The sequence below is a fragment of the Neodiprion pinetum genome, chromosome 6 (assembly GCF_021155775.2).
Source record: "Neodiprion pinetum isolate iyNeoPine1 chromosome 6, iyNeoPine1.2, whole genome shotgun sequence".
Lineage (NCBI taxonomy): Eukaryota > Metazoa > Arthropoda > Insecta > Hymenoptera > Diprionidae > Neodiprion > Neodiprion pinetum.
In genome coordinates, this window is record NC_060237.1 from 17930951 (window position 1) to 17953824 (window position 22874).

A 22874-nucleotide genomic window follows, 5' to 3' on the forward strand; every position below is an offset into this window, starting at 1 on the left:
CCTCGCTAGATACACAATTGACAACATCTCATGTACTAACAGAAGTCACGTTTTTTCTCTGAAAATGGTCTACCACGCCTCGGCCGAAACCTTAGCCAATATGAATAAATATGCAGAGTTTATTTTTATTTTTTAATTAAACGAATACGTGAGAATTTCTTTTCCGTTTCCAACCTCACAAATAATTACGGTTGGACCAGCGTTAGAATTTAAAGAAAACTCGGTAGCTTTAACTATTCATTGCGACTGTAATTCTCAACGCTAGATTTTCTCGCCATTGCAACGTACAATCGGTTCGGCTAGTTTATCGCATGTTTTGTACGAGTGATGATAATCGAAGGAAATAGTAACGGGTATTTGATTTTCTGGTTACAGCTACAAAAATCTATTCTTATTTTTTACTCAGAACTGTAATTTTCAGTTACGGTCTGAAATGAAAATAGTCAAGGATCGTACAGTAACCACAACTGGTCGAACCCTCTCAACTTTCGCCCTACGTGTCAGTCTAGGAAACTCAAGGAATGAATACACTGGTGTAAATTTCACCTTGCATCCAATATTCTGTTGTGTCTGGGTGAAACTGCCGAATTATTGCAACCTAAGGAAATCGGATGAAAATCGTAATTCGTGGTTATCACACCGTCCTTAACTATTGTCGTTCACCGACAATCGACTTGTTGAAGAAAGCGTTTTTCCACCTCGTTAATTTTTCATAACGCATATTTTGAAAGCTGATTGAACATTGGCGAGACTCTACTTCAATGACTGACACTGAGACGATGAAGAATATACAACACCGAGTAAGCATCAAGCTACTAATCATATCCCCCTGCATACGGGCAACATAATCACAGCAATTTTCAACCCTCGATAAAATGTCAGCTCGAAAATGTAGAAGGAAAGTTTTAAACAACGAGAATTTTTTTTCCAAATTAGTGCCGCAGCTAACGTTTCTTTGAGGAACATGGATCAGTTACAGAACGAGGCCTGTTTCCGATTGGAAACGTCGAGGCGTGAATTTTTCTAACTTCCGGCAATGATTAACTCGTTTCACGAGAGTTGTGAAAATGTTCGTGGGTGGAGTTGCTATGGAATCGGAAGATCAGAGGAAAACGGACGGGCCTTCGCTCAGGCAAAATGGATCTCAATCGAATGTCTTTGTTTGATCATCGCTCTCCAGTGGGTACGAAAATGTAAGAATTGAAACACGCGCCAAGAAACAGCGAGTCCTTGGTAGATTCAGCTCAGGCTCCCCCTCGTCGTTTTGCTAATGTCTCACTTCTTTTTACCCCGCCTTGTTTCTTGCTCGACAGTTACACAGATACACTTCTTCACTTTTGCCAATAGTCCGTATTCTAGATATTTTTTCAATTCTTTGTCGAGTTAAATACAATCTTCATTGCACGGTATAAACTTAACAAGCTTGGCTCGTTCAATTTCGTTCGCTAATGATTACCAGATCCTTCAATATTCAGTCCGAGACGAGAGAATTATAGGCGCCGATAGAAGAATACGAAGTCCTATTGAATATTAAATTATTTTTATCGACTTGACTGTAAAGTTCCGTTTGCATATAAATATATTTTCAGCCGATTCTCACTCGGCTTAAGGCCGAGGCATGCTACTGTATACTTGAATTCCAAAGTTTCGATATTTTTTTATTCATTTCTCGAATTAAACTTAGTGATCAATCAAACGCGACTTTTTTTCTTTCGACATTCTTTACGTTCGCATCGTTCCTCGACACTTGGAGTAACTTCATGGCTCAGGAGAAGAGAAAAAAAGTGAAATGTGATGCGATGAACTTGCAATCGGTAAACCTCAAAGGTCCGACATCCTCCCGAATGTTCAAATCATTCACAACACACTGAAAATAAAATAATGTAACTACGACAAAGGCGGTGTTATTTTTTAATTACGGATAATCATCTCTCGAGTCAATTAAAAATTACACTAGCTCTGTATTAATCGTCTTTTCAAAACACTCGTCCGCACAAAGTATCGCCAACTAATAATTCATTTTCGCAGTCTTTGATCAGCAGATTAATCATCGCTTCGCGATCGGGCGTACGAAACACACATGGCTATTGTATATTCGGCTTGAAATCCACCCCCCCCCCCCCCCCCCTGCAAACACAGACGCGCAAAGTGGGTGGCAGGCGCCATTTATGTCCAGTATGTAGGACACGAGCATGCGGGGAGAAGCGAGGCGAGGACTCGCGACGCGTCTCGTCGGGGGTTGGAAGACTATTCGTGGCTCTCCCATGAGACGAGGGCCAGAGAGTCCTGGTGTGCGAAGCACTCCCACGGGACGTCTTGGCACCACTTGTCCACATTAAACGGGTACTAATCCAGAAATTTAATTTGGAAATCTTTTCACCGAACACGATGCTTCGTCCCACCGCCTCGTCCCCCGCCTCCTTCCGCGGCTCGAGATGTTTTAAACTTCGAGATTGAGTCTTTTTAGAGGGTAATTGAAAATTTTCTATGCTCAATTCAAACCGTGTATCCTACCATCCGCGGCTGAATGCCGCCAGCTTGCTGAATCCCGATTACGCCCATAATGGCCGGAGATACTTCGATACTTCGAACCTTCGGTTATATGTATAATGTTGGTCAGGATCGTAATGGATTTCGGAACCCGGTTTGGTTTCAACTCGTTGCCGTGGGTCAGTGGTTTCGGACAATCGAAACAGTTACTGATTTTCGCAACTTTTTAACTTCTTCGAAGTTAATCACTTACACTGAGAATAATCTCATTTGTGCAGTAACTAAGAAAATTTGGTAAAACAGGTATCATTGAAAAAACTGTTTAAATATTGTTGAAACTACGAAAAACAACGCAACGCCCAAAATAAAAAAAAAAACAAAGGTACGCGTAACCATTTTGCGGTAATGTCGATCCTTTTTTGGTAATTGCAACGCAAAATCAGTTTCTGAGGTTTATTCTACTTTTTTAGTTAAACAAGGCTTTAACATGAATTTATTGTTGCACAAGCATTAAATTTTCTTAACAGTTACAAGAAAATACAGCAACATTGATCGTAATGAGAAAGAATAATAAGAGATACTAGACTGTCCGGTAAAAGCTAGAAAACTAATTTTCATTTTGTACCTAGAACTATATTTTTCGATTGTGGCAAAAAATGAAAATAGTTAAGGACTGAGCGGTAACCGAAACTAAAAATTTCTCTCAGTGTATGTACCGTAGATGTAGCTACAAGTTAATGTAACCTGTGACATTGCGACCTATGCAGAAATGGATTTAAAACTATAATCATAGAATTTTACTGCCTTGATCGTAAAATCTCGACACACATAAAAATGTAAATGCTGCATAAAAATACTCCTTCGTAACTTTGAAATGTGAATCGCAGTAACACAGATCGCGTAGTTTTCATTCTCGATACTCGGCCAGTAAGCCGGTAAGATTTTTGAGATACGTGACACTGTCACGTGAAAAACTTTCTTTGGTGCCGTAAAATTGCGCAATGATACGTCATTTTTGAACAGTTTAATTCTGTATTCCGAAAAAAATTGGTCAGCACTACAAGGGCTTGGAATCGGGGAAGGGGAAGGGTCTCATGGGTCAGCGATGCAAGTACTCCGTGACAATAATTTGCGCAACCCTTGAGCATGACACACGTGTTATTTACCGATTCGATACGCAGCTATACTGCAGTCCCTTTTTCGTCACCCCGCATTCTGTTGACGTGAATTCGATATTACTACACCGAAAGACGCATGTGCGTTTGCCGCATACCGAGAAGTGAACGTTTTACCCTGCAGGAATCAACTTCCGACACTGATAAATATTTTCACTGATAGTAGACAAAAAAAAAATTTTCGAACAATCCGAATAACATTTTATTCACAATTATGACAGCATTACTGGGACTCCATCCTTCAAAATCATTTCGGAACGTTTAATTGAATTCCAATCTTGAAATTTTTCTGGATTTTTGGTCCTGGTTAGAAAATTTCGTCATCTTTTTTGTCAGAAAAATGTATCGAACATTGACTGTTATGTTCGCCCGACTATGTTTTTTTCTTTTTTATGCTTGCGTTCGGATCATGAAGACGAGATTCGTGTCGTAACGTTCGACGAACGCGTAGTACGTACAATTTGGACGAAACGAGGGAGGGAATAAGTCGATACAAAACGGGGTGAAATCGTGACGGTGTAAAGCGTGGCGGACTCGACAAGCCGAGTTGAATTCACGGTAGGAAGTCAGCTTAGCAGTATTGCCACTCCATGGTATTAGCGCGAATTGCCTATAGACGTAGCCCCGGCTTGTCCCGAGGGATGTTTCGCTAGATTAGGGACCCCAAACCGTTTCCCTCCAGCGTGTAACACCGCCCAACATCGTGTAAAACACTTGTAGCAGACCAGCAGGTTAGGGGCTAAACTGCTAATGTTTCGCTCATGTTTTTGGGGTGAAATTAATTTACTTAATCCACTCGTCTGTTCCCGCGTTGCAGCTCCGATGCTTAAACTTCGACATCGATTGGGCATTTTTGCCAATCTGCTCGATTGGACGAACGACTGTCTCGTTAAAAAATTCGCGACAATTTTCTTCTCACTTTTCTAGCGTCTCTCCAAAAAGTTAATTCGCAACTGTCGTTATGACTTTGGTGAAAATATGTGAGTGTCGGTGATCACGTGTGAGTGAGAGGAAAAATCATCGCAAGCTGGAAAGAAAAAAGTGGAAATAAAAGCTTTAGAACAGAAGAGGGAAAGATAGAGAGAAAGAAAGAACGAGGATAAAAAAAAATAAAAAAGAAAAAAAAAAAAAAATGGATATCACCGGCGAAACCTGTATAGTAGAAAAATCATGGCAAGATTTTTTTGTCCGAGATTTCACACCTTCTTAATAAAAAGGTGTTTCTCAATACAGCGCGTCTCAACTGGTTCTCTTCTACTCGCTCCTGGAAGCCATATTGAAACCCGACGCCAGAAGAATGGTGTGAATATTATGATGGCCACGCATTCAAATGTCACGAACGTACAATGAAGGAAGTGTTGATTGCCTGAAAACAAGTTTTTACGTACTTTTTTTTAAATTTATTTTTGTTTTCTCAAACTCGGTCCGAGTCGGACTTTGTTTCCCGATGTCCTTGCCCCGTTATTCAGGTGCAATAGAATTTCAATGTCCAAGGAAGCGTCTAGCCTTAGGTACCTACAACAATTTTTTTTTTTTTGTTTCGCCCCTTTTTTCGTTTCTACCATTTCACGTGCTCTGTTAGCTATCCGGATACTCACACTTATCGTATTGCAGAGCTTTCCAGGTCGACTTTAAGTCAGATTCGTCAGTCCGATATTAATTGACGAATTTCAAGATTTAATATCAATTTTATACAGTCAAATTCGACCTCAAGATGGTGATGAATAGATGAACTAAACTCCACGCACGTCGCTAATTTTACAACCAATAGGAAAAATTTACAGAATTAATAAACGAAAATCAATGCAATACTCGTAAAGCTGAAGTTTTAGGCATTTCCAGATTCCGGACTGTCTTATTGCAAATTTTCAGTCGAGAAGTAAATCATAATTTTTTGATTCTGCATAACTGTCCATGAAATATCAATTTCGTGTACCTGTACATAATTTAGGAATATAACCTAATTGGTACGAACAATTAGCCAACTATTATTCTGCTTCCGGAACAATTTTTTCACTTCCACCAGCGTTTGATGAATTTGAAAAATTTCCTTAAATAAGGACTCACTTGTGTTAGGTTAACGGATTCAGAAAATCGACCGTTACAAGACTCGAGCACTTGCGTTAAAGTGGTTTGCGAGTTTCTTAAGAACGGGATAAATACATACATATGATAGCTAGGGGAAAAAATTTTCGCAATACGGTACGAATTCGTGAATATCTTGCTACGTTCGTAAAAAATTTTGATCAATCGGCACAAGCTTTGAGCCACCATAATAAGAACATTGTGCAATAATCAGATTTTCCGATACAAGTGTTTCCCAAGATGAATCATGGCAAATTTTGTGGTTGTTACACAGCCCTTAACTATTTTCATTTTTATCATAACCGGAAATAAGTTATGTAAATAAAATCAGAAAATCTATTACTTGCTACTGTTCTTTTTAATAATTCCCACTCGTACACTGTTTTCTTGTAACTATTGCGACGATAATAACTCGATGTCAAGTCTTTGTTCGATTGAAAAACTGTATTTTTTTTTTATTAGATAACATGTTCATATAACGCGAACATGTTTAACGCGTTTTCCCATGCGTGCTTTCCGTACCCAAAGTGAGTACCAGTAGTTTCTATGACGGTCTGGTGAGTCTGGGAATACGCACGCGCGGAGTACAAGGATTTAAAAGTGGTCTTTTCAGCACTCCGCGCACGCGCAGTCGCGAACAAATTTGACATGACGCGACCCTAACCTCAATTTCGTGTTTCGTGAAAAAACAGGCAGCCTACTCTTGCTGTATAAACAATCGTGTGCAACAAGGAAGCATCGTCTTCGGCTCACCTACGACTCGAATTGCAAACTTACTCTCGGCCAGAAAAGACCGAGCTTGCCTTCTTGTCACACAACATAGCATCGATCTGTACAACAACCAGAAAATATGTGACCAAATTCATTCGTAATTCCAGCAATAATACCGCAACTGTTATTGCAACGATATTCGTTCGACCAGACTTATTGTTTTTTTTTTTTTTTTTTGTCAACTGTAACAAACGAGATTTCCCAGTGTGCAAATATCACGGCAATGAGCCTCCCGCAGGACGGCGCAATGTGGATATTCGTAGAGGTCCTTCCGATCCAGCGGCTGCTGGTCTACGCGCGCCTCATGCCTTCGGAGAGAAGTTAATAGGGCCAGAGTATAGCGCTATAGCCCATGGGCGTGTTAGGACCAAGGCCATTAAGCTTAATGACATAATGAAGTAAATGGCTGTGCATGCCATGCCAGTCCTCTACGGCAGCCGACGCCACCGACTATAGCTTATAACCGACGCACCCCGCACAATATTCAGCATACCAGAAATTCCTCGCTATCTACTCGCCTCCGCTGCCCACCTAAAGGGTTAGAAACACGCACACACGCGGCACGTGGAACGCATCGTGCACGCCACGCACACGTCGGATTCATATCGGGACTCCGTGTCCGACGATGCTTGCTTTCCTGTGCCTGTTCGATCCGTGAAACAGTTTTTTTTTCTTCTTTCTAATTTTTTTCTCTTCGCCAATCGGAGAATTGCGGATTCTTCACTTGCTCAGCTCCGGAATAGAGATTTGCCGTGGCGTGAAAGGCTTTTTTTTTATTAGGGTGCCCGATGGTTGTGAAAACATTACTGAGAAAAATTTTACTTGTTACAGTAACTAGAAAAATTCTGTAAAACAGGTATCGTTGAAAAAAACTGTTTGAACATTGTTGGAATTAAGAAAAACGAGGTATACGTTACTATTTTGCGTTATCGTCGATCCTTTTTTGGTAACTGCAACGCAAAATCAGTTTCTGAGGTTTACTCTACTTTTTTAGTTAAACAAAGCTTTAACGTCAATTTATCGTTGCACAAGCATTAAATTTTCCCAACAGTTGCAAGAAAATATAGCAACAGTGATCGTAATAAGAAAGAACAGTAACGGATACTAGATTTTCCGGTAACAGCTAGAAAACTAATTTTCATTTTCTACCTAGAACTATATTTTTCGGTTGTGGTAAAAAATGAAAATGATTAAGGACTGAGCGGTAACCGGAACTAAAAATTTCTTTCAATGATGAAGTCTCGGTATTACGGTATTTGAACCGCAAGAGCGATTAAGGTCGCAAAAGCATCGTAGAAAGAAAATGAAAGATGTCATAAATCGGTGATCCAACGTTATACGGATCAAATGCTGTACGCGAAGACTTTTTGAAAATTGCGGCGATTATCAAGTTTTCAATACTTAAAATGCCCGCTGTTTCATACCCAAAAGTTCTGTTGAATCGTAAAATTTGTGCTTGAATTTTTTCCGCAATTTGGTCAAGTGGTTAGCCAATAATTGAAGGTATGAAATATTTTTATCGTCTCGCGTATAATACTCTGAAACGTGAAGCCTACGCTGTAAAAAACATTTTATCCAAGTCGAAGAAACATTTTCACCCGCTCCTTCAAAACTGTGTCATACCGGCGAGAGAGTAGCGAATAAAATGGCATAAAACAAAAATCATTCTTGCTTGAAAGTTTTAAAGTGGGAAAAGAAATGTTAATTTAATACCTGACACGCGATATTTCAAGAACATTTTCACCACAGAGATAGCCAAACGATTTCAAACACGTACGAGTCTATAATATCATCGAAGCGATTGTGAAAAGAGATGGAAGACATGAATAAAAAAAAGAGAAACACCAATTTCAACTCGATATAAATGTGTCGTGTCTGAATTAATCCCTGACTAGTTAGCTGAGTTAAAACAAACGTTTTTGCACGCATGGCTGGGAATATTTGACGGTGAAGAACGTGTCGTTAAATTTATCAGCATCTCGGTTGCGGTGTTAATCGACGGGAACTGACGGTGGAAAAATTGTAATCCTTAATTGTTTCACAGTTTCCGTAGAATTCGAACCGTCTTTCGACGACGTGTAACTTCCTACGCTTCTTGAGGTTTTTGCCGTACGGCAGGAGCGCCGGAGCCACGAAGCAGTCGGTCGCGTTGTCAGGAAGAAGTTTCGGCTATGATCTATACTTAGGCCGGCATGTGCGAAGGTAACTCTAGCTGGCGCCAGCGGCAACTGCATGCTCTAGTAGGTAACGAAGTACCACCGCTGGTATATACACATATACAGAAATATTAAGTTACTTAGCAAACACCCTTCGTGTCAACACCTTCCTGAATGGGACCACGTGTTTTTCCGTTTAAGGAGGAAGGAGGAAGCGGGGCAGGGAGAAGCAGAAGGAAAAAGAAAATAGTCAGGAACCTCAGGATCTTCTTCCGACATCTCTATTCCGAACTTGTGTCATGAGAGAAATTAACTTCGATGGAGAATAAATATCTTTGTTTGTCTCGTTGCGCGAATTCAGGGCAAAAGCACTAGAGGTGTAATTTTTCTTCGCACACTTCGAAACTGACTGATCATCGTTTGTTCAGGTCCGTTATTGATGGATTCAACTGCAGTTGTTTTAGTTTTTAAAAGACCTAGAAGCAAAATGTGCTAAACTTCTTCGCAGGTGGATAATATCTTTTTCTGTTTGATTCAAAAAGTTTTTCTATTCATCCGAATTTCAAAATACTTGTTTTCTCGTTTATTTGACAAAAACTGCTCTAGAATCCAATGGAAATTGAAATAATCAACATTTTTGTCAACACAATTATGATTAATAGTGATTACCATGTCGATATTGCCCATAAAAACTGTTCAAATTCATTCAATTTATTATTAAATTTTCTTCCCACTAGCAAAATTTTAGTCCGTTATGTGAATTAACAAAGTCTCCCAATTTAAACAACATGGTTCGAATTTAAGACCAATTACCTGCATACATTTCGTACGTCTATAATGTTTTTTTTTTTTTTTGTTTTTTTTATGTTGCTGCAGCAAACAGTATTCACTTGTTGCATCTGTTACGAATTTATCAATTTTCTCCCAATCAGTATACGTATCACTATTTTCATTTTTCTCATGTGCATTTTAGTATTAAAAATTTTGAACAGAATCCATAGCAGTGCATTAATCAACTACGTGTTCGGATGATAATTGTATCTGTGATGATTAGGGTGAACTTCTGGGAATAATTGAGGTGTATTTTATCGCACTGTATTAGCATTCATGGATAATGTTTGTATACATCCACCGTTAAATACAATGGGTGTGAACGGCCGAAAGCCAATTAACAAAAGTAAGAATAAAAAATAAAAAGTAAAAACAAAAAATAATCCAACGGAGGACCGCGGTGATGTTTGCTATTTTGAATAAATTAGATTAAATCTCCATAAGATATCCATAACGAAGCGCGATAACGTGACGGGGAGAAAAAACGTTTCATGAAACACCGGCGAACCTCCGTATCAGGCATTTAGCCATTTGTTTGTCGCGTTTTATCCGACGTCTCTTTGTTTCGATCCATCTCTTTGTGAACTATGTTCTCCGCGCGCTCTCTCGTCGTCTGTTCTCCGCATCTACAGATTCCTGAAGCATTTCCGCACTAACCAACCGTAGCATGCGAAAAATTGCGTGTTTAGACCTCCTGACGTTTCACCGCGGTGCATTATCCGAGTGCCTGAAAGTTATCGAGCTGAAAATCGGTGCAAGCAACCTTTCGCAGCAGAAGAAGGAGAGTGACAGTTTGCAACCATGGAAGCAGTACTCGGAGAGCACGGTGTACTTTGAGTAATACAGTATCAGCGGCGGCTGTATAACAGTGATTAAAAACGTGGAAGGAGCGGAGAATGATTCCCTCCCCCCCTCCGTATTTTCCGCTTCTTCTTTTTTCATCACCTTTTTGCTTTATTTAACGTTTCGAGATGCCCTCTTCCGCTGAATAGAAGGCGCGGAAAGTCCCTTTGAAAAGGTGTGAATCTCCGCAGCAGCCCTCAAAAGGTGACAATGCCCACAATGCGCCACAATGCGACCGAACCTACAGTATAGGATAAACGTCGCGAATCCATCCATGCCGACGACGAAGCGACCCAAGTGCCGACCCTTTCCTCTCCTCTCCTCTCCTCTCCACGGATTCACGTCACTCATTTACACAGTGCCGCGTACCTCCGCACGGAGGCGGATCGACGTGCATGTTGCGACAAAATATCATTTTAAACATCCTCGACTACAAAGCGGGGAAATTTCATTGCCGTTTCAACAACGCGGCCACGCCCACGATGTCAAAATATTTCCAAAAGGGTTATACCCACCCCTGCAGACACTGAAAGGGTACAAAATTTCACCATAATAGACATCGAATGCGCCTACATGTACGCGCACCTCGATGCACATATGTACATGGAATACATATGTGCTATATGTACACGCTTTGCATTGTTCGATTGTACTCGACCCGATATTATGGCGTACGAGCTTTTGAGGGCCATTGTTGTGACCAGCTGAGTCAAAATGGCCGACACTGTGACGTCACCGACAGCATGGGACTACATGGTATGTACAACAACCACTACTCACACATTCACGTGTCCGATGGTACGACCGAATCTGGATGATCGCATCGTCTTCTTTCGTCACTCGATAAAATATGTTAAACCGAAAGCTCGTCTTCCATACTTCGGACTGACTCCGAAGCTGTCCCGTTGAACAGGCGTTCGCTGTATCGACGAGTCGTGATGATCGGATACTACAATTCGTTCGCAAGCTAGCATTTTCTGATCTTCAATTTCAAAATTGACCACACGAGTTGTTTGTTTTGCGTTAGTTCCTGGACGACGATTTTTATCAGTATTAGCACCACCGTTTCTTCAGAGTGTCAGTAGCAACTAACGATTCATTCGAAAAGAAAACAACACCTTCAATTCCTTCAATTTCTATATCGACGAGTAAACAATTTCGAGTAATTCATGCCAACATAATCTTCCCTTTCGTACGTTATACACACAATTTCGACACAGAAGACAAACGTGTTTCCGTTGTTAGTAAGTTCGCCGCAGTCTTGCGCTGTAACATCAGCAGCAGCAGTTCAACGGGTCATTGTTTCACCAGTATGCACTGTTCAACGTCGCGTGTGCAGCTTCGTCTCTGTCCGCCTAATTGAGATGTCAGTCACGATTCCTAGATTAGGGAGTGAAAATTGCGTTTAAGCTACCACCTTGTCACAACTTCACGCGTTTCAATCCGTTATACAATATAACGTTAGACCGTCAACGCGCGAATGTTTTCCACGGCTGGTACTAAATCGTTAATGTCCCAACACAGCGGTGGGTGAGATATTATAATGTGTCGGATATGAAAGTTACACGCTTTTATCCGTTACGGGCATCAAGTATCCGGACATAAGTTGGTCCTGATGAAATTGGATTAAAGTTAAAAAAGGAGTTAATAACACTCGTCTGAACTCGTTACATTTCATTAATGGTTTTCAATCGGTCCGAGGCTTGGAAAGTTGTACTCTAATCCAAGCTCAGTTATAACGCATAACAGAGACAATCACGATGTGGCATCTTTATTGCAATTTCATCGGAATACCAATATTTATAGCTCCTCGAACGCCAATGTCAGGAAGTGACTGAAAACAAAATTTTCAAACAAGGATATCGGGATTGCATTGATGTTCGGGCTAGGCAATAACGTGACGAGGAGAAAATAAGAAACCAGCTGATCGCTTCGAGCGTACCTTGCGAATACCGGAACACAACCGGATGGCAGAATTCTGGCTTACACTTTGTTGCATCGATTGAACGTAAAGTGAACGACGAGAGGGAAAACTGCTTCAACAATGAAAGAGGGGTTTCTTGTCTCGGGGTTTCGTGATTTCTACCGCTAGATGGCGACTGCCGATAAGTTGAAGCCCGGAGCCGAGGACTGATTCGCGTTCTCTCGTCACGCGTGTTTCTCGCGAAATGCCAGCGTCAAGGTTTTACTTTTCGGTTTTCCGCGGTTTCGAGTCGCAGGCGCCCGACTTTAGCCACCCCTGAACCGTGACAGCGTAAGTTCCGGCTGAAGCAGACGGCACTAAAGCGATCGTCGTGTTGGTTGGTTCGTGTGGCTCTCAAACCGCTGCTCCAGGCACTCACTGTTACTAATTAAGGGTGGCTTCAGTACGCGTGTTAATTCCTCATTAATATCTTTGTCACCTCCTCCGGTAACTACCTACCCCCACTCCTCGCGCCCTGCGCCGCCGGTTCTCTTTACCGTTTCTTCACTCTCTTTTTCTTGCATATATATATATATATATATATATATATATATATATATATACATATATATATGTATATCGTAATGTGTCCTTTTGCCACCCCTCGCCGAGCACTTGATACGTCGGTAGGTGCGGAAAAAAGGAGAATCGAAGTCGAAATTACGCCCGGTTTTAATCGTAAAAAACCAGGCTCGGTACAACCACACTGAGAGAAATTTTTAGTTCAAGTTACCGCTCGGTCCTCAACTATTTTCATTTTTTAACACAGTCGATAAATATAGTTCCAGGTAGAAAATGAAAATTAGTTTTCTAGCTGTTACCGGAAAGTCTAGTATCCGTTACTTTTGTTTCTTATTACGAGCACTGTTGTTATATTTTCTTGCAACTGTTGCGAAAATTCAATGCTTGTGCAAGAACAAATTGACGTCAAGGCCTTGTTTAACCAAAAAAGTAGAGTAAACCGAAGAAACTGATTTTGCGTTGCAATTACCAAAAAAGGATCGACATAGCGCAAAATGGTTACGCGTACCTCGTTTTTCGTAATTCTAACAATATTCAAGCAGTTTTTTTAACGATACCTGTTTTACTGAATTTTTCTAGTTACTGTAACAAATGAAATTTTTCTCAGTGCTCACAAATTCCTAGTTGTGGTTACTGTACGGTATTTAACTATTTTTACGTTTGACCATAACCGTAAAATGTATAGTTCAGGGTTCAAAGTGAAAATTAGTTTCGTAGCTGCAGCCAAAAATCTAATGATGTATTAATCATTGTTTTTTTTTTTTATCATACTAAGTAGAATTAGTTTCTTGCGATTCTAACATTCTTCAAACGGTTATTTAAACGATATTTATTTTACTAGAATTTCATGGTAACGATAACAAATCTACTTTTCTCAATGTGCAAATCTTTGCCCAAATTTCCAACATCCGGTTTCACTTCTTACTAGATTGGAAATATGTAAATCAGCTTCAACGACTTTTAACCATAACGGAACGTTTACTGTAATATTCACCTTAAATCTCCGATATTGGATAACTGAAATCAGCAAATCTCCAATTTGAAAATAATAAAATTACTGATGATTGTGACAAAAATTTTAACCGATCCTACACCGCAACACGCGCATAAAACCAGACACATTCTTATTTATGATTTTGTAATTGACGGTTGTGATGGTTGTCAAAGAATTTCCTGTTCTTCTTCACATCTACTTTATACAAGAAACAAATATTTGAGTTGAAAAAGTGACAAAGGGAAATCGAGCGCTTTTTCGTCGAACATAAAACAAAGAATGTTGAATTGAAATTTCCAGTGTGCCTCTCCGCTAAAATGTTTCCGTCCATTTGGCTTTGAGCTCTAATTACCGGTTCTTCCTCCGCAGGACGGCATTAAAAATCCGTAACGCGACGACTAACGGACTTACCACACATGTAAAATTAGATTTTTTAAAATCTACGCAGGAAGTAATTCGGCAAGTCGTAATCGCAACTCGTTCATCCGAAAATATTACATTTCATTTCATTAATTGTTTCTAAACGCTATTAAGAAATATTTTCTACATTGTTTATCAAGTTTGTGAACTTGACGCGACTTCAATCATTCGATGTTTCAAATTCAATCAGTTTTTGGCGCTCGCAGAACACAAATCATCAAATAACAACCGAGTACTGTTTGTCTCTCAGGATTTCCGAATGTAAGGTGTAATTGTACCACACGATCGATACGCATAATCCAGGGGCAGTACTTTTTTTTCACGAGAGAAAATTGGATCGTTAACGAGTCGGCTGCCGGAACCTCAAAGACCGGCACAGCTCGCAAAATACGGTTTGCAATCGGCGGCTTGTTCTTACCGCGTAGGGAGGGAATATTTCACGGCGGGTTGAATCGCGGAGTCTGAAGTTGTTAAGACAACCAATTCTCTCGGAAACATCTTGTTAGGAATACTTTGGCCTACAGAGGCGGGCGGGGCTGGAAATACGCTGCATGGATGGGTAAATCGTCTCCGAGAAAACTCTCCCTCCACTTTGTCCTTGAAATTGATGCCGATGACGCGTTTTATCACACACCAATCCTCGCCTTCGTCTCCCGTTTCCACACAAAGAAGAACCCCGATATAATTACCGGTTAACGCGAACGAACCACGCGTCGTCCGTAACACCGAGAAGCGAGAAATATTCGCAAAGTTTCCAGTCGCGGTTACCGTACAGTTTTTAAATTTTTTTGTGTTTTTCCATTCAAAATGTGAACGATTTTTATAGCGGTAGGAATAAAAAAAAATCTGGTATTTACTGTTGCGATTCTTTTTTATTCTGTCCAATTGTATGAATTTACTTTCATGTAACTGTAATATCGTTATTTAATGTTCACGCGACAGTAAATTGACGCTAAGGACCGAATTATTAAGTAACTGATATAACAAGTTTGCTACAAAGCTTCTGAGACAGGTGATTTGGTTTTTTGAGCTGGTCAGTTGATAAGTAAAAATTCTATACATGTGAATCCGAATCGTTATGATTTATAGATGATTCTAAACTCACGATCGAGCAATAAACGAATTGTGACGATTGGTAGGAATAAATTGAACTACATTGTATCAGAATTAGACAATGAATGTAGATTTTTCTATTGAAATAAGAAAAAATCATCGATACAACGAATGTAGTCGTTGTGAATTTTGTGACAATTCTCAAAGTGCGCACAAGCCTCTGAATTTATGCCGTCCAAATGATTCCCACATTAGATCGACCATGGCGTAAGAACGTGTCGCAACTGAAACAGCCTCAATTTTCTTCCAGCATCGATTTCTCCGCTGATCAATTCGACGGCGTGAAGTCGTTGAGTTAAAACGCGTGAGACAGAAAAGGGATGATGGACAATTCACCGCTGCCGCTCCCTACTTTTTTTCTCTCTCGCCTTGAGTGTATAAACGGTTTAAAATTGAACCAGTGGCTGGTGAAACGAGCTTCCGTGGATCCCCTTCGTACCCTGCCCAGACCTTCGTCTAGGCGTCGAGTCTATTCATCAGCTGCGCGGGGATAATTAGGAGCACGCTTAACCTGATTTGAAATATTCAGAGCACTGGGAAGAATTTCATTTCCTATAATTACTAGAACGACCTCGTGAAATCTGTATCGTCGCAACAATGGTTCAAATATTATTGACGCGACAAGAAAACGCGCCGTCGTACAAGCGACTATCGTTGTGAATCCTACATTTTCTGGTTATCGAAACGTTTTGTGCTGTCGTTGGGAACGAGGCGCACCTTGGCAATTTTCGACCTGGTATATTGTCGGGATTTGAATGGCGTCAAGGTAGCTCGAACCGGTCATCGTTTAATAGGCAGTTTCCGAGGGTTTCTCAACGAAAAATAGTCTCCGGTTTCCCTAAGAATCTCCAGTTACCGATATTAGCGTTTCAATGAACTGGGCGTAAGTACGCCTCGGAAATGTTTTGACAAGAAATTTAATATTCTTCTTCTGCTCCTGGCAGAGGTCATCGGAAATCCTCGGCTCGCCCAGGTAAGTTCAGCAAATTCAATTCCCGCGTTTATTGTCTGCCATATTTTTCTCCCAGGGATACTAGTTTCAGGAATATCCAGACTGGCCGACACACACGACAGGCTGTCGAATCTTCGGTACGCCAAAAAATAACACTATTAACAAATGGAAATTGACGTTTTCTCGACGGCATTTGGATTAGCTTCGTATTTTCACGTGAAATTCACAGACAAAAGCAACTAAAATCTCTCCAACGATTAATACGTATAATTGCAACACGAGCTGGCTGCAACGGCTCGGTCAAAAAAATCTGTATTGATCCGCATCCGTGTGCCAATCTGCAACCCTCTAACGTGCATCGCCAGACACGCTGCACCGACAGTCACTCGTGCACCAAAAAGCGACGATTATAATAGTAATAATTCCGAACCTGTCAGCCGATATTTGAAACAACGTTACTTGCGGGGCGGCGGGAAAAGCGGGAAAAGAAGTTAATGGTTTGGAAACGCCGAAGTCATTGCCTCCCTACTTCGCGTATGAATATCAAATGAGCACGCGGGACCATCTATGACGTCATTATCGCCTATCCACCCTCGCGCTCCGTCTGCTGCGTAAATAGAATTCCCACATATGCGTATAACTTTCGCGTTGAGAAATCAGAAAATCATCCGGAGAGTAAACCGTGATTTTTCTCATCACTCCACGATCGTGCGCTTATTTCTCACGTGGTGTAGGATTTGAGATGGGGAAGTCAATTAGCTTGGCTGAAGGTGCCGGGTCTTTTCAATTACTTTTTTTTTTTTTTTTATTACCTCTTTCTCTTTCGTTTACCCGGTGTTCTCTGTTCCGACCAGACGGCGAGAGCCAGGAATGAGAAAACACCGAACTTGGGGTTTTTTGACAATGCATTTTTACAGACCGTAGTGCTAATTAATCTGATAAAACATTGTTGAAAATCACAAACCGCAAACGCGGATTAAAGCAAGGTGATGAATAATTCGTATTTATGGTTGAAACGGGTGGCGTGAATTTACGTCAAATGAACAATTCGGAACCTCGCTCAGCACGTTTAGTGCAAAGTCTAGACCATTTTATACGTGCCTGGTATACAAAAGGGATTTTGGTAGTTCAAACATTGACCCTGAATTATTTTGGAGAACGACCGTCGTCACGCGAGTCAATTTTGAAATTGGATTAAATAGCAAAAGGGGTGAGATAATTCATATCTCTCGCGTATAATTGAAAGGAAAAGGAAAGGAAAATTAGTATCTACTTAGCAGAGTGGTAAAATTAGCTCACCTGAACTCGTGTTGGAAAAGGTGTTCTTCAGTTGGGAGAATCCTGGAAAATGAAAACAGAGTCGTAAACTGTGTAACAGCGGTCACACTGTAAATCAAATAACTCAACACTGGCAAACCAGCACGCCTGGGCGTGAAATCTAATCACACATTATGTAAGTTTAAAGAAAAAAAAAATGAAGATTTCTGTGAGCAGAGGACGCGATAACGACAACATCACAAGTTTTGTTTCACGTTTGTCTCGATAAATGACGCATAGAAAAATGCCTACTTGCAGTATCTCTCATTTTCCCTCCTTGGACCCCACGAAAAACTTTTTCCCTTCGTTGAGGAAAAATTGAATATAACTATACTTGTCACTGGCACATCCTACGCTCATCGCAACATTAAATTCGTTCGTTTAACCGACTACAAGTTGGAAAAAATGAAAACGATCACTCGCGAGAAAGAAGATTTCATACTTTGTGTCGATCTACGAAACTCAGTTTTATTTCTTACCCAGAATTATAAATTTTTCGGTAACGATAAAAAATAATACTGTATCGAACAGTCGAGGAGTTTTGTAGTACAAACCAGAAAAAAAAAAATAAATAAATAAACGGGGATTTCTCTCGGTGCTTGCACTCAACGATTTTCCTTTTCCCCGGATTAATTTATAGAAAACAATGTGGAAGCCATGGTCTCGTGGAAGCAAAGAACGCGCTCGCTCACTCGCCGCGTTTCCGTGCAGCCCCATTTTAAGATACGGGCTCGTTAAAGTCGTTTGGGGTGGCTTCCCTCCCTCTTCCTCGCTCCGCCGCTTTTTCTCCCTCTCACTCCCTCAACCCCGCGGCTCTATCGCTCTATCTTTCCACCGGTTTTCCCCCTCGCAGCCAAACTTTCTCAGAAGGCAAGGAATCTTTTTCAACCCCTGTTTTTCTCTGGCTTTTCCCTCCCCACGGGTCTTGGAACGCTACGACTTTATTAGAAAATGGCCGAGCTAAAACGTCTTAATACTCAGGCACTGGTTTCACCATTCAATTTAAAGAAAGACTGGATAAAAGGGCTCCCTGAAACTTGTGCTATATACGGGGACGAGGCAGTTCGTATTATTCGCTGGAGAAATACTACAAGAGCACAATATACTTTCTACCGATAGGGTAGGATATCCTTTTAGCTTGGAAAAATAATCACCGATAACACGCGGATCAATATCTGTATAAATATCTTTGGAAGTCAAATCGAAACGCGGTCGTAAAAGGTTTTCGCAAATTGGGATTGACGTTGCGTAGAAACAAAAGTTGCAGATTTCGAATGAATAACGCTGAAACTTATTTAGCCTAATTTTCAAGCTTTTTTTTTCATATTTCGGAGCGTAGAGCGCTTTCCGAAACCGCTTTAAAAAAATTCTGAATCTCTCATCTTGAACCAAATTGGACATTGTCGAAGAACATTTTCACTTAGCCATTGCGTGAAATTTATACGCAATAAAGCATGTATCAAGTTGGTCATTTTTCTCGGTACATTCGGGTGAAAATTTTCTCCGAGAATGACAAAGAACGAAGAGAAAGTATACAGATGATTCCTGAATATGATCGGCAAGGAAGTGCGAAACCGAATGGCGCAGGAAAATACCGGATCTGATTTCCGGTGAGTGTGGGGATTTTCATCGGCGAGCATAACGCGTCTTACCTAAACTTGGATTGTTCACTTGGGAATACCGGTAATTTTTTGCCTCCGTTATAGGGATAGAAAGAAACGAAGCAAGAAATATCTCCCCGGTACCTACGAGGCTGAGAAATATAAACCGCAATTATAACCGCGTGCGACGGCGTTGTGAGAAGAGGGGATTTCAGATTTTTTGGAAAAACGCAGACAATAAAGGCGTGCCCACTGCACGTTTCACCATTGAGTGAAATACCACTTCCTAGTTCTCCGGTTACTCTAGTGCCGGGGAGTATTTTGACAAGATCTTATTGTCGAGGGGGGCTAAGCCCTATTGAACCCATTATGACCCTATTAGTATTATACCGGGATTTGCGGTTATTCCTTGAAAGATCCTTTCTGGAGGAAAGGAGGCGTGCTGCCCGGCCACGGGCCCTCTTACCTTTTCACGCGACGTGCGCCCCTAACCTACCCACCTACCTACATACATATAATATACATTATACACAGGTGTCTACCTTACCCACGTGTCGGGCGCTCCTTAAGCAGCATTCTAACCATGGAGACTGGAGTAAAGGAGTGGACACAGCGTGCTTCAGAAATGTACACGAAATCCCGGCCTAAAACGGCGGCGCTGCGATCGAAAAGATCGTAGTCATATATATATATATATACATATTTTGATCAGACACACTGTCACTACTTATTTCCTAACCTCAATGTGGCAAAATTCGTGCAGTGTTTACGTTTACATGTGTAAAACTTTTCGTTATTAATGTGCAGTGTTAATTGATTTATTATGTTTATTAAAATCGGTGGATCAAATTTCGTTGAATAAAAATAAGCTGAAACATTAGTGAATGAAATTACCTTGCTCAGAGAAGAAAACGTCGAATCGTACGATGAAAACTCGAAATTGAATTGTTGATAGAGATTGTGACACAAATCACAACTGTTCTTACACGAAAAGCACGGCACAAGATACTTTGCACAAGCACTGATAAAACAAAAATAGTCTTCTTAACCTTCAATATACTATCATTTAGGTGAGTAACTTTTCATTCTACCGCGCAAGCGCGGATCGGTCACTACTTTTATTACTATATTTACGATCTTTTCGACCCATGCGATGCTAGTGGCAGAGCGGAGAACTAATTGAAGGACGGGTTTTTGAGGACGCCGTTACTACTTATTCTCCTATGCTGTGTCCACTCCTTTACTCTAGTCTCCATGATTCTAACATCGACTGGATTTAGTCGAGGAAGCTGATCGACTCTGCGTTTATTACGCGAGAGGTGTTTTTAAACGATTCTATCATTTCCTCGCGATCGCAACGTTGGAAATTATTTTTGAAATTATCTAATACCGACGTTTCTTTCAACACATGCAAATCTCTGCATGTCAAAGAATCTCGTGAAAAGCTTATTCTGCCGTAAACGTGGATACAAAATTCTGCTAAACGGTATTGGGAAACTTTTTTCTGCTGTTACAAAAAAAAAGAAGTGCTTTCTCCCGTTCGCACGAGCGAACGACCGTCATCGATACCGATAATCAAGAATCGCGTGATACGCACGCTGGAAATTTGTCGATCAAAACTAAATTCGAGGCGGCGTTGAACGGTCATAAATTGTCTGCTACTTATAGACGGAAGCAATTAACGGGGAGTAGCAATTGAGCGCGTGAGTAATCGAGATTCGCAAATGCTGCTGCTGCCGCTGCTGCTGCAGATGCGTGTGCACGCGTGTGCGGAAAACGGTGACGGGGCGGCTTTGGGTGGATGTTCGAGGTGTGAATTGCATGCACGTATGGAACGCCAAGGACTCTCAGCTAGGGACAATTGAGGTGTTGGACTGGAAATTGTTCTGCTGATTTCGCCGACTTACTCTCAGCTCTTCGTTCACGTTCAGCCTCGCAGACACGTATAGCCTCCTTTGTTCATCCAAACCGAAAATACATACCCTCTTCACGATTATTCATCCAACGGAGATAGGAATGAGCGCGTGAATTACGGGCTCGGCTGTAACTCCTCCTCCTACTTGTTTATTTATTTTTTTCAATTTTTTTTTTTTTTTCCTTTTTGTCGTTGCTTCGATTTATTCTTTGCAATTTTTAATCATCGGTTATTAACGAGCAACGAATTGATTCATTCCACTTTGATACTTGTGAGTAATACACAGCCGGAATAACAAGGCGGAAGAGAAAATTTTTCTGTTAATCACGAAGGGTCAGGTGAATTATTGTAGTTTTCTGTTTTTATAACCATTATGTTTCCTTGAAAAAATTTACTTCGATGTATTCGAAATAGATGGTTCAAAATTTGATCACATCCGTCTGCACTCGGTTAATTTTGGTGGCAGGTTCGTATGCAACTGAACACTCGGCTGCATCAAGCACTCAATTTTTGTGGATCTCGTTTGACGGAAGAAAGATACTTTCTTCGAGTTTACAAGACATTTATTTTTTAACGTAAAGTTCAATCTAACTGCTAATCTTTCCCATTATAACTCTAGTGTTTAGTGAATTGTACTAGATTTTTGATAAATTAGAATTGCATAGATTTTACAGACTGTAACTCGGAAGCAAAGTGACTAATCGAGCATTCTAGGTGAGGCTGAAGTTAGTAACTTCAACAAGAGAAACAAGAGTTTCTTTATCTTTTCAACGGTTTACCGAATCTCAGATCCTCGAGTGTGTAACGACGATTTTTGAAGTTATACTTCTTTAGGCGCGTTATGAAAAACTGATGAGAGTGAAATTTCAAGATGCGCGCGCATCACTGTAACACAAAATTAACAGGATGAAGTTGCCCGCTCAACCGAATTCATTAAGTCTCGAAAAAAAGCTAATGTTGGTACGCTTGTCGCCTCTGATCACTGTTTTCATATTTATTTATAATATTTATCCACATGGTTTTAGTTTTTACAGTCACAACACGTGTTTTATTTTCATACAAGTGCGAATTATATATGTGGCAATAAAATATATTCAGTAGTGATTTAAATTGAATATTTGGATTAATATTATTTACTATTTGTGAATATTAGTGAAAAAATTGTGCTAAAATACTTTTTCAAGTGCTCCAATATAATTGAGGTTAGTTATCCGTATGTATTATTTATTCATATAAATATAAATTAAAATATCATGATTTAATATAATTAATACTAAATATTATTAAAGTATCAATGTTGAATATTTATTATTGGTTTTTTAATATTTACAAAATAAAGAAATAAATTTAATAGAACATTTAATAAAAAGTTCGTGACAAAAATTTAATAGATTATTTAAATATAATGTAAGACATCCGTTATTTGTTTTATTGTTTTTTAATGATGACAAAGAAGTATAACTTCTCACGCGCGTACATAAGTACACGCACCCATTTTGTACTGAAAATTGACAACCTTACGATGCTCAACTTCATCGTTCCACGGAGACTTTTCACATCCACACGCGATTGAGGAATAAAGTCTGAGAACATACAGCTATTCATCCGTTACGTAATTCATCCCCGAATGGTGCGACGCGGACTAGTTGCTAACAATTTTCCCCGCCTTATCCGAGAGTCGAACATTTTGACTGCACTGGCTTTCGGAAGTGCGGCTCGGGAAGAA

At 40.4% G+C, this 22874-nt stretch overlaps 2 protein-coding genes across 5 annotated transcripts in view; both read right to left on the reverse strand.

The window, feature by feature from the left end:
• LOC124221122 (rRNA 2'-O-methyltransferase fibrillarin-like) overlaps window positions 1–22874 on the reverse strand; it is a 292337-nt gene that overhangs the window by 52719 nt on the left and 216744 nt on the right. The window lies entirely within an intron of this gene.
• The window catches only part of LOC124221624 (visual system homeobox 1), a 76473-nt gene that overhangs the window by 42488 nt on the left and 11111 nt on the right, over window positions 1–22874 (reverse strand). For all 4 annotated transcript variants that reach the window (XM_046631811.2, XM_046631809.2, XM_046631810.2 and 1 more), the window contains exon 2: window positions 17615–17656. In XM_046631811.2, coding sequence (XP_046487767.1) covers window positions 17615–17656 — 42 coding nt within the window. The remainder of the gene's footprint in view (window positions 1–17614; window positions 17657–22874) is intronic.